Source organism: Geospiza fortis, unplaced genomic scaffold, assembly GCF_000277835.1.
Source record: "Geospiza fortis unplaced genomic scaffold, GeoFor_1.0 scaffold112, whole genome shotgun sequence".
Classification (NCBI taxonomy): Eukaryota; Metazoa; Chordata; class Aves; order Passeriformes; family Thraupidae; genus Geospiza; species Geospiza fortis.
In genome coordinates this window covers 20,254,671-20,267,353 of record NW_005054298.1, presented here as the reverse complement: position 1 = coordinate 20,267,353, position 12,683 = coordinate 20,254,671, and the positions used below count along the sequence as shown (strand labels likewise).

The following is a 12,683-nucleotide window of genomic DNA, read 5'->3' as shown; positions in this document are numbered from 1 at the left end:
CTACTCTGAAGTTATAAAGCTCACTGTATGCTACTGCACAAAATCTGCAATAACTTGCTGTTCAGCATTCAAGGTGTTGTATTACCAGAGCTTGCTCTGCCTCACCTTGCCAGAATACAAAAAGTTTCATTCAATGCCGTTTCAAAGCAATTGCTGAAATTCGGCTACAAGGTGGCTAATGGCCACTGAAGCCTTGAAAGAGGAGGAACACGTGTCTACCTGCACTTTTTCAGACCAATAAAAATTAATAGGCAGGTTTAGAAATCCATTAAGTAAATTAGTCCTGTAGTTCAGTCCACTGGTAGCAGAATTGTGAAAACAACAGAAGCTAGCTTAAAATATTTCCTCGTGAATGGTGCTCTGCAAATAGCAAGAGGGTAAAAGACCAGTTTAATTACTCTGGAGTAAGATACTTGAGTTCTCACACAGGATTTCCTCATCACCGCAGCATGCTAACTTTAGTCTGAGTGCTCAAAGCAGCATGTATCACAATATTCTCTCCAAATTAAAAAAAGAAAAAGCAAGTTTGAAAGAAATATCTGGGTTCTCAGCTACCAACTGTTTTGATAGTGGAAATGGCCACTAAGCAGTCAACAGCTGATGGGGTTTAGTTTCAAAAGGTATTCAACATAGAGACGTGTGAAATTCTAAGACTGAAATGCAGGACAAGGGCAATCTGCCTCTCCTGCCAAGAGTGGTTTGATGAAAGACCAAGACACTGATACTTAGTGGGTTTGGCTGCAGTAGGACTTAGGACTGTTATATCAAAAAACAGGCAGTAAGAATTCAGCTCTGTTTTCCAATCCAGCTGGCAAGAGTGGCTCCCCACAAAAGCAGTGAGTAAGCAGGAGTGGCTCAGGAGCCTGTCATGGGAGATGCAGCCAGTCCAAGGCATGCAGCTGCTTTCTGCTCAGTTTTTAAGAGAGAAGGAAATGGCAGCCAAAACCTCATGACCATTGTATAACCATTTATAACCAGTTCAAGCCATTAAGTGCTCTTACACTGAAGCATGTAGTCAAATGAACATATTTCAAAGTAAGAACACAATGGTTCCAACAAGCCAAACAGCCTGAGCTGGTTCCCAGTTGTGCCCATGACTTCCTGAGTGCACAAGGTTTGTTTCTGCCACCAGCATGTTCCTGGTGGTGCTTTTGGAAAACCATCAAGTACAACTGACACAGCAGAACAGAGCAGTACCATTTAATGCACTCGAAACAATACTAAGATCAGTCCTTGCCTGCACACAAGAACTCTCCCTTGAAAAGTTCCAAGTTGCCAGGGTTTTTGCAGCACCACAGTGATACTTCTTTGTTTACTCCTGTATCATTGCAGCTACATGTACCATGAATAATGGAGGCAGAAGGACCAAGACATGACAGCCACAGGCTCACAGTGACTCCTTTTTCTATGAGAACCACATCTGGTAGATAGATCAAAGTTCAGAAGCAATGTCAACATACTGGAAGTGGAAACAGTGAGGCAGACACCTAGCAAATTAGTTTCCTAAATGCATTGCAGGACAAGCTGGGGATTAAAACTGGGAAGCTACAGGATGAAAAAAAAATTATAATCAAAAAACCAAAGGTGAATGAAAGATAAAAGCAGAGGCAAGACACATACAAGATGAAGGACTGACAGCCAGAAGGTACTTTGACACAAAAATAGTAACTGACTGAATAAGATCACATTAATTGCGTGCTACAGAGCTCCAAGACATTTTTTTTCACCCAATTTCTGAATAAGTTTTAGCTGAGGCAGACAAACATTAAGATCTCTAATGCATACTTTCTTTCCCAGCCTAGTAACTGTAACTAGTTCACAACTTTCTTCCAAGTGTCCTGTCAAAAGGATCCCACTCATCAACTACACAGAAATTAAATTTAGTAAAAAGGCTTTTAGAAAGATCAGAGATCAACTTTCAGTGTTTTATTTTTTGAAACAGATACAATCTTTTTCCGAGGTCACTTTACAGTAAGTGGCACACAGGCTATTAAAATGGAAACACTTGTACAGACATTTCAGCTTAAATGTGCACAGTATATTCTACAACACAGAAACTGTATTGAACATTTTTTCTTGCTCCAGAATGACTTGGCAGCTTCAAAAAGCTATCACACATTCTCATTCTCAAAATCCATTTGTAGAGCAATGATAAACCCAAAACTGCAACATGATCCACCCCAAGCACCGTGTTTATCTCAGCAGGGACCTCTTGGAAGATTGGGCTGCAATTGCAGCGCTGTCTCTCTCATGACCCTCAAAGTACTGCTGCTCTATCCGCCGACAAAACGCTGTGAGGTTACTGTAGTTCTTCACTTTTTCAGAGAGTTCATCAGTGATTAGCTGAGTAGTAAGGATTGTGAACAGATGTCCAAACACCAGAGCATCTAATTCAGTTGGTCTGGAAAAAAAAAAAAAAAAAGAAGAAGAAAAAAAGAACAGGTATTTTGGAAGACAAGTCCTGATGAAGAAAAACCGTGCTGTTCTGAGTAACCTGTAGCAAGCCATACAGCCTAAGAATTGGGATGAAATCAAGCAAGGCTAAACCAAATGTATGAAATCTGTCTAAAGGGTATATTAAGAACTCTGCTTGTTCTCAGGATGGCATTTTCCTTGCTTTAGGGAGCTTGGAAACGTGGAAATAACATCTCTTAGATCAGAGAAACTTACTGACCTAGTTTCAAATCATGTTCCACCTTTCAGTCCTGTAACAAGGGCAAATGCTTATCAGGTGCTTTGTGGCTCTTCTTTTTCTTCTGCAGATGTGTGTTAAAAAATCCAACTATTATCTCACAAGAGGAAAACAAAAAGGAGACGAGCGGAAGCTTATGACTCCCATTCCTTTTTTTGTGCTCTGCAACAGTTTGGAACTACTCAACCAACCAAAAAGGGAGTTCCATGGTGGCAGCAGCTGGAAACATCCCTTTTCTGAAAGGGGATTACACAGAAGAAAACAGGTGTTTGGGGAATGTTTTAGGGACGATGACCCTTCTGAATTGTCACCTTGGACCTTTAAGTAGTCCATGTATGTAAGTAGTCCATGTAAAAATAATTTTTTTTTTCCCAAATCTGTTAATAACTTCAGAGTGCCCCTCTACTAACGTTCAATGTATGCAGCATGAAGCTTTCCTAACTGGTAAAATTTTTGCCTTTTTATTTGTGGATCACTAAGCACTCTCCAGTGGAGATGTGGACCCCTGCATGACAAACTTTAATCTGTCAGAAACAGACTGCTTTTCTTGTTTACCTCCCACAGACTCACAGAAGTCACAGACTGAAAACTGATGGACTAAAACCACAGATTTTCTTAGTAATATTTCAGACAGCTAAAAAATTTAAAGGTTGAAACTACCAAAAAAGTCTGGTTAACAACCAACTAAGACAAATTCCCCAAGTTACAATTCTTTAGAAATACCAAAAGAAAAATTAGGAGATACTATGTTTAATAATCAAAGGAGAAGATGCACATTAAAGTCATCTTCTATAAGGCATATTTCTGTATCCTCTGAATTAAGACTACCTAGCTAGTCTCAACTAGGAATAGATGAAGGGGCAAAGCCACAATGCAGAGAAGTAACCAAATGCTGCCATTTGAAGACATCTCCCTGCTCAAATGCAGTAAACTGAAATCCAGACCTGAGCATTTCTAGACTGATCTATGCACAGGAGACAAGAGGGAGCTAATGTGATGTTATTTAAGTCTGTAACATTCCCAAAATTGTGAATTATTGGAGATGAAAAAAAAAATTAAAATATCATATTGCAATTGAAAGAAACCAGTGAGAACAGAGGACATTCCATGGAGGTCAGGTAATTTCTTTTTTCTTTCCTGACAATGTGAATCTTGTTTTTCACTTTGCATTTAGTTCTTTGTGGATCGCCTAGCTTCTCCCCCAGTTCGTAGAACTCAGAGACCCCCTAATGCTGCTAATTCAGTTCATTCAGAACTGCTTCTCGTGTTAAGACAAGCTGCCCTGATCAGGTTGGCATAACATACATTCACTCCTTCTAGCAGAGAATGTTACCCAAGAAATACAAGTAAAGCTCTAAATGTACCATTTTTAATAGGAAACTAACTATATAAAAATGTGTATTTGTAGCCTACATAAGTTGTGGTAGAATCTGTAGAGACGACAAGCAGAAGTAAAATGAAATCATAAATACAACAAACTTACAGAAGCTTTCCCTTTAAAACCTTTAAATACTTATTCCTGAAATTTCATGTTTAGATTCCAGTCACACATTTGTATTTTTGCAACTACTCACACAGCATTAAAATAAAATAGGAGTTTCATATAAATACATTTGTATGTATGTGGGTATATACCTATATCTCATATTGCTGGGTGCAGTATTTCAATGAAGAGTAACTTACTGCTTATTGAAGAAATATGGTTGTGTTCCTAATCTCTGGGAGAGAGCATGACAGCACTGATCTACATCTTCAAGCACCTATCAAAACACACAAGAAAGAAAGAAAGAAAGAAAGATCCATATTGTCAGGAAGTAACGCCATGGCAAGAAATAACCTCCTTATTCTATTTGCACTGACAGTGGGAACAAGGAATGTAACATGTTGGAATATCAAAAGCTGTTAAAGTCAGTCAAACCTACACAGCAGGCAGGTAGCAAAGTGTTGCTTAATCTAATATTTGATGTAAGGCAACTCTGATTAAGTGCTTCCCATAACATTTACAACTAAGCTTAATGAAAGGTACTGAGTTAAACCCCACAGCCTGCCACAATCCCACAGAGTGCCTATCAGCATCATACACGAAGCAGGGCACAGAACTCACAATCTATTTTCAGGACTATGGCCTAAACTAACACTGACAGAGTTGTGTACAGTTGTGGCAAAACATCCTTCCTTGGACCCCATCAGGTTGCACATAATTTAAAATTTATTGCTGCTGGAGGCAAATACCTGACTCCTGATAATGTTTAAAGTACAGAACATGCATTTCACTACATCTGTTTCAGGAACATACTACTCTCCAATGCCTATTAAAAAAAAAAAAAGAAATCAAAAGGGAAACAGGGTAAAGAAATAAGGTTCACTTTTCACCTGTTCAAGTGTCTTTCCAGCCCATCCGATGGCTTTCATCTTCCTCCTAACCTCCCACTGCTTCTGATAGGACAAAATGCGGTTCAGAGGCCAGGGGTAAGGAGAGCCATACCTCGGGTGAGTAATCTGTGTTTAAAAACAGAAAGGCACTGTGTTATAATGCAAGAAATACAGATACCTCTTGAACAAAACAGCTGATATTTAAATATTTCTCTCAGAAAAGGAGCTGCAGAAAAGAAAAGCAGCTGTGTGTATGCTGTAACTATTTGCACAGAATCCACTGTTTGCAGCACAACTATTTAAAGCTATTATTTCAGAAACATGAACAAAATCTGTATCTATTCTGCTGTCAGCTCCCTCCAGTAACACAGCTTCCCTAAAATGTGTATGCAAGTGAAATTAAAGTGAAAAGACTTTATCATTAATGGTATAAACCCCCATGTTTCATTTATGAGTAGGGACTTGCAGTTGTGAGCAAAAGTGTTTTCTCATTAAATTTTAATTAAGATGAATGCTGCGGAACCACTCACCTCCTCTACTGTAACATCATCACACCACTGGAGATAGAGCTAGGAAAAGAAAGAACACTTACTAAAACTCCCTAATAAAGGAGAATACAGAGACAATCATTTTTCACTAGTAGAATTTTCTTTTCTAAATTAGATTAAAATTTCCATTTCATTTCTTCTCATAGACCTTTGATGTACAAAAGAAATTAAAACTGGAAGGCAAAAGCCCAGCTGCTAGTCCTTACTTTACCAGCACCAAAAAAAAACTAGGCTGAGACCAAAAGCCTGTTCCTTTTGCCCACATAACACCCAGCTCCAGGCACAGGTGACCAGCCCTCACTCCTCAGTCATCTGCATCCTCCCAGTGCTTCCAACACCAGGACTGAGGTACCTGAACTGGCCACAGACAGGCAGCACAGAGGATCCCAGTGGGGACAGTGACAGGGGGTGCCTGGCCAGCCAGGGGTGCAGTAGGACCCCAAGAACCACTGACATTTTCTGTCAGTTACTTCTACAGCTGTGTGCCACATTTGACATAGGTGAGGGGAATCCCACATGGCTACAGGAACAGGTCAGCAAGCAATCCACAGTAGGAGAATTTATTCCTGTCATTTCGCCTCAAAAGCTGATGACCTAATTTAGGAACAGCGCTATTTCCACCACAGGGAAAAATCCTAAAGCTTCCTTGCCTACAGTGTGTGGAGTTACTAGGGTTTGCTGTACCTCTGCTGTCAAGAGCATATTATTGACCAATTCCATGTAGGCTTTCATCTCAGCTTTTTGGACTTCATCCAACCCATCACTGAGAGAATGGCCCTAATGGGGAAAAGAAAAAAGACACACTTGTAAGAATGGGTATTGGAATATTCAGCAACATATGACCCAAAGACCTTAAACATCAATGAGCTTTGGCTCAGATCCTATTCTCTTGCATAGTTCAATAAAAAATTACATGTGGAATTTTTACATACAGTATCCTTTACAATTAAAACTAAATCATCATTATGTATCTAATCTAATCCATAAGGAATCTAAGCTAATCTACAAGAAATTTAGACTACTATCAGTTATAGATGAGCACACTTAGAACACACAACCTCCTGGTTCGTGTATCCCTATAGCACAAAGTAAACACAAATTTACATCCACGACACAGATTCAACTTCTCAGTGAAAATATGGCATTTTTTAAAATAGAGGGGAGGGCTGGGGGTGGGAGAATAAAGGCAAAGTTGAACAGTATCTGACATTTCAGGATTTAAAACAGTCAATTCTAGGCTTAAGACCTCTGAGACCCAGAGAAAAGGCATGTAGGAAAACAGTCTCTGAAACTGGCACTGGAATGCAGCTATTCTGCATAGAATTTACTTGGAGAATTTGAGGAAATTAAAAAGAAAAACATTTTCACCTCATGAGCTCCTGTTCCATGATATCTGTCTTTTAAAAGAGTACTAGATTCCTATATTGCTTTAACAAATTTAGTAAGATTCAAGAAAAGCACGCTAAATCAGTGCAATGCTAAGCAGGATTAACATTCATAATTAATGAAAACAATGAACTATTACCTTGGCTTTTACAAACTGGACTATGGGTCCAAGTTCAGATACTACTTGATTTCCCACATGAATAAAGGGTACTTTTCCTGTAAAAGGAGAAATGCATTGGAGTAATGAGACAGAGGGTGGTGGGGTGAGAAAAGGGAACAAATGTAAACCTTCTCTGAATTATCATTAAACCAATATAAAGAAAGGAAACAAGGTGAGTAAAAACAGTAAAGGACTCCAGGAGTAAGGGCAAAAAGAATACATGTAATTCTGCCTACATTTAAAATTGAAGCAGTATAATTTTCCCTCTTGTGCTCCTTGTTTTTAGAAGAAGAAGGAAGTGTTCAAACCTAACTTACAACATTAGATGCCAGCAAGTGTGGACATGAGGTGTGAGTGGCAGAGAAGCCATAGCATGTAAGTGTCACCAGTCCTAGTCCTGCACATGCAAGATGTTCCTGTGTGCCTTTCAAAGCTCTATTTACTAACAAATAATTCATATACCTGCATATTTTGCTTTTGCAGGGGTTTTACTCCTCCCAAGCAACTGTTGGTTTTGGGTATTTTTTAAATCACCTTATTTTACTGCTTTTACCAAAAATATCAGTACCAGCAGTAGAACCCATATAGCTGGCAGACATACACTGACAGGCACTTCCATATGGCAGTCATCAGCCAGAGCCAGGTAATCAGTAAATATGGACCTCCTCACACAACAAAAATCTGGGGCAGAGCGCCAGGATCTTGGCACCTTGTGTTCTGTAATTCTTTCTGATTTTTAGGCAATTTTCTGAAGCTGGTGTCTGGGCATTTTTAGGCAGTCATTTCCAACAAAACCAGGCTGTGTACCCTTCTAATACTTAATTTCTTGGTGGTGGGTTTGGATTTTTTTCCAGACAGTCTCAAGGATCTGAGGAAGATTTAAAATCACCTGTCACCCTTTACAGTGAAAATGCACCCTTTGGTCTCCTGCATCCTGGCAATCAACTCCCACACAGAGAAACAAAAGAGAACCTTTCTCCAGCATTGTTTCATTCCAGCAATAGGAAAATATAACAGCATTCCCTGGAATATTCCCTGGATGCAGAATAAAGCCACTTTTGGACACATATGTCTTTCTGCTTTAGGGCATTTGAGAGAAGGTTTCCACCAGGCACTGAGCTGTGTGAACACTTTACACAGGTACTGTTACACATCGTGCCAATGTTATTTTGCATTTCACTGTTTTGATTGCTTGCAGAGGAGAAACTGCTCTGGAGAGGAGGGGGAAAGGCATCCCACACACAGCAGCACTGCCTGTTATCAGCAAGACAAGGCCTAGTTGCCATGGTATCAAAATGGAGGTGTAACACAGTAATCTAAATGAAGGCCACACTTACCAGATGGGGACATGTACTCAGCGTTTGCCCTGCAAATCACCCGGATTGGCAGATTGCACATTTGCAAAAAGGCCTGGAAACAAAGAGTCGCATTTGAAAAGCATTCATACACCGGGGGCAAACAAATGTGGTGTTCTCAATGCATTTGCCTGTGTTAGCTGGCTCCCAGCACACTCTTATGAAGTATAGTTCCTGCATACTGTTCTTAGGAAGAAAGAAGAAGGGTAAGTAAAAGAAAAACAAAAGAATCTTGACTTCTCTAGAAAACTGTTTATCTTTCAAATGCTGACTGGAATTCTTCTAATGCAGTTTCATCTATTTTTATTGTTTGTCCAAGATGGGCAAAGAAGCAGTATCTGACAGAAACAATTAGTGCTGTGGTTGTACAAAACTGAGTGACATTTTGCCCCTTTTAAAAACCACAGTACTCATTTCTCCTGGCTAAAGCTGGCTCGTCAAGGTAATGTTACGTAACAGGGCAAACACATATGGCACCTTTCCACATTATAATTACAATTTTGCTCTGTGATACTGTCAAAGCACAAGTCTGGTTTGGGACAAAGTATTATTTTTAATTTATGGGATTCATGAAGAGCATAAGTGATCGATTTACCATTTCCTTCTATCTGTGTACTTGGATTCAAAGCTTTCTCAGGAGGATACAAATTTCTGTCAGCACCTGCCACTACCACAAAATCCATAGGCTGTTTCTGCTGAAATACCAAAATGTCAAGACAAATATTTGTAGTTTGGACCGAACATGGCAAATAAGGAATCTCTTACTTGCTAGAGACTCTCACAGCTCAGCTCAGTCCTATAATTCATTTTGTCTCTGCAATTAGACAGGTCACAAGCCCAGATTCAAAAATTATTCTATTAACTTCTTATACAATGTTACTTGAGATAAAAAAGGCCTAGAGCAACAAGACTCCCACCATGAAGAAAAACAGTGCTGTAACACAGCATTTTCTACACAAGCCTCCTCCCTGCTCTTCGGATGGCAGGATCTGGCAGTAAACCACATTCTCACAGCTTTAGCTGCTCAGACTCTAATCACACACATGAAAGCAACCTAAACCTTAACCTTAAGATTTGCTACTCTTCATAATAAAGCATAGATTCTAGTAATGTTAGAAACCATTTAGTCTGCCCTTATGAAAAAAAAATCAAAATTAAAAATAAATTTAAGAAGACCCTAAAGTAAACACCAAATCAAAAACCCGAGAAAACTTTCTCGGAATAGTCATCTTCAGTTCTGATAAAAGCTTCATTAGGACTGACACTGAAAAGAATGATTCATGCTTAAAACTGGATAAACCCATCCAGTGCTGAATTTACCAGATCAGTCTTCCTGCGAGGTTCTGAAGCAGTGACCACTGACCACTGGAGCTGCCCCTTCAGCAGCTTCACAAGGCTTCCTGCAGCATCCCCTTCAGCATCCCCATGCCAAGACCTGTTCCATTTCAGTCTTTGGCTATATTTAGGATTGCCTTTAAGATGAGTGATGAAATAAACCTAAATATGTAATATACTATGTAATATTAATAGTATAATATAAATATAAAATACAATCAACCCAAGAAAAGAATTTTTTAACAAACCCTGCTATTACATCTTTTAAAAGATAGAAGCCCTGGGAATACAAAGACCAGTATATCTGTCTATTATGAGCTGTAACTTGTATCCAAAGTATGACCTGCTCAACTTTAGGCGCTCCTTACATAATGTTCTGCAGCAAAATGAAGGAAAGGTCCACAGTACAAGACAATTTTAATCCTTATTGAATCTACACTGCTTAACTAATCATTAACTAGAGAAGTAGGCCAGTATCCACTTCCTGCTTCAGCTTAAACTAATGGTCCACTGGACACCCGTCATGTCAACTCAAATATTCATGTGTATCAGCAAAAGACAACAGTCTTATCCCAAATTAGGAGGGCTCAGTCTAAGAAACAAGCCTTGCAATTCGCATTACTATGAGTGCTTACATTCTTTCACTGATGTAAATGACAGGCTTTGGAAATTATTAGCATTAACAAGTCAGGTGGTTTTGACTTTTCAAGCACAGTGAATGCATTCCATATTTACGGAAATTTTAGTTTCTTTTAGAAAAAAAAAAACATGGACAAGGATCATGACCAATGCATTCCTATAAATATTCACTGCCAGAAATTTTTTTCTGATGCATTCAACTAGGTATGCTAGATATTAGACAGTAACTGATATTAGACAGTAAGTGGCACGAACTATTACCAAAATAGTTGAAACTGGAACAGAACAAAGAAATCTTGAGAGAGAATATAGAACAAAGCAGCAACTTCTCTGAGTCTTTATCTCATTACACGCTTTAGCCCAGTGATCAAGGGAGAGTTTGTTCCCTTTTTGACCACTCACACAGAATGTCAAGAACCAGCACATTTGGTGTGCAGATGGTATGAGACCACCATGGCTTCCAACTCTGATAAAAGATGCCATGGAACACTGATTACTTCAGCTCAGAACATCTTGTTTCCCCTTGGGTACCTCACATACACAGTTTGCTTGCTTTTCTTGTGAGAGAAATCTTTTTCTGTGAGCAAATGGGAGTGTGCTCAGCTCCTCTGAGTGCTTTTGGGCAAGAGACTGAAGGCTGAAACCACTTCAGTGCAGTTTTGCTGAGATTTATGAAGATTTATGAAGATATCAACACCCCTTCAAAGACAAGGTATCAAAAGTTGAGCAATCTGAAAGACCAAGGGCCCAGGCTCATTCTAATACATCAGAGATTATTGTTAACATCCTAAATTTGGCTGATCAACTTTAAAAAGGACTGAAAGGGGCCAAATGAATTCCAAGTAACACACAATCTAGTTAATGACACCCTTGTGAAAATTCACCAGAAAATGGCAAGCAAGACGGTAACAGCAAAACTAGAAACAAGATATTTAACTGAGCACAGCCTGTCCCACCTCACAAAGATGCCTGTAGTTCCAACAGCATTACACTTCCAGCTCCCTTCTCCTCTGGAAAAAAAAAGTGTACTACCAAAGAACAAAGAGGGTGACCCTACAGGCCTCAAGCTGGATCTCCTCCAGCACCAGAGGAACAGAGTGTATCCTTTCTTTGGATGAGGTTAACGTAAGAAACAGATAAAGGCATTAAAAAATAAAGATTTGGCTTAATAGGGTCTGTCAGTTTCTCTCCCACACATGCTCTCTGCCTCTTTCTTGCAGTCTAACAGTCTCCTCTCTCGCACTCTTCCAGCCTCTCTAGCTGTAGCATTACCTAATACCTAGAAAGTGAAGGAAGAAATATGAAAAAAACATTTTTAGCAATGTCTCTTTTTCCAGGCTGAAAGCATTGAGTCTACAGTGCTTCTACTGCCCCTGTGCACCTCGTTTTTAATGGGAGACTTTGCTGTAGACAGAGATGGAGAAGGTTTCTCGCATCCATGAGGAGAAAGGGATGAGAGCGAGGCAAACAGAAGCAACCAGATGAACAATGTCTGCCCTCCCCTACCCTCCCAATATTTACTGTTACAGAGTAGGGAAGAAAGAGTTGTGGACAATGAATTGAAGAAAAGTCTGGGGAAGCCCCTCAGTGCCTTTCCTGCCCATTGCACAGTGACTGTGGTTTGTATTGAACTGCCTTACACTCACAGAGAGAAGCATGAGCCACTCTGTTTTCAAAATCAGGTGGAACAACCAAGTTCTTATTTTTGCTGTGAGAGGTATTGGCAACTATGTGAACAGGGCTGATAGGAAGCTTTGAGGTGATACTTGTTACAAAATTAATCAAATATCTTATGCCTATCTTCATTTCAATCATGGCAGGTGACACCTCCTGCCAGAATTATGGAGTATATTTACAACAGCATGGCTTAAAGGACACAATCCATGTAAGGCTTGCTTCTTCTTATAGCCCACCCAATTTAAAATTCAAAATATAAGTAGGATGTTGGATTTCAATTATCTAAAAAACCAATCAGAGCAATCACCTTTGTGCTGATTTGGCATAGTTCAAAAGCCCAGAGCCCAGAAACCACAGCCAGACACGGGCCAACCCTGCCCACCCTTCCCTTCCTCCTGCCTCCCCACCCTCCTCTTCTCACAGGACTGACTGATTGTCATCTCTGCTGCTGCCACCCCCAGAACAATGCAAGAAAGGGGTGGTGCCATTGTGTTCTCCTCTGATGACAAGTATGAGAA

At 39.8% G+C, this 12,683-nt stretch overlaps 1 protein-coding gene across 1 annotated transcript in view; it reads right to left on the bottom strand.

The window, feature by feature from the left end:
* Positions 1-1,904: 1,904 nt before the first annotated feature.
* Positions 1,905-12,683, bottom strand: part of MTX2 (metaxin 2) — a 51,914-nt gene continuing 41,135 nt past the window's right edge. Inside the window, exons 4-10 of the mRNA XM_031058486.1 lie at positions 8,497-8,569; positions 7,139-7,215; positions 6,298-6,390; positions 5,596-5,634; positions 5,066-5,191; positions 4,376-4,452; positions 1,905-2,401 (exon numbers count right to left, since the gene is read on the bottom strand). Of these exons, the coding sequence (XP_030914346.1) occupies positions 2,194-2,401; positions 4,376-4,452; positions 5,066-5,191; positions 5,596-5,634; positions 6,298-6,390; positions 7,139-7,215; positions 8,497-8,569 (693 nt within the window). The 3' untranslated portion in view covers positions 1,905-2,193. The remainder of the gene's footprint in view (positions 2,402-4,375; positions 4,453-5,065; positions 5,192-5,595; positions 5,635-6,297; positions 6,391-7,138; positions 7,216-8,496; positions 8,570-12,683) is intronic.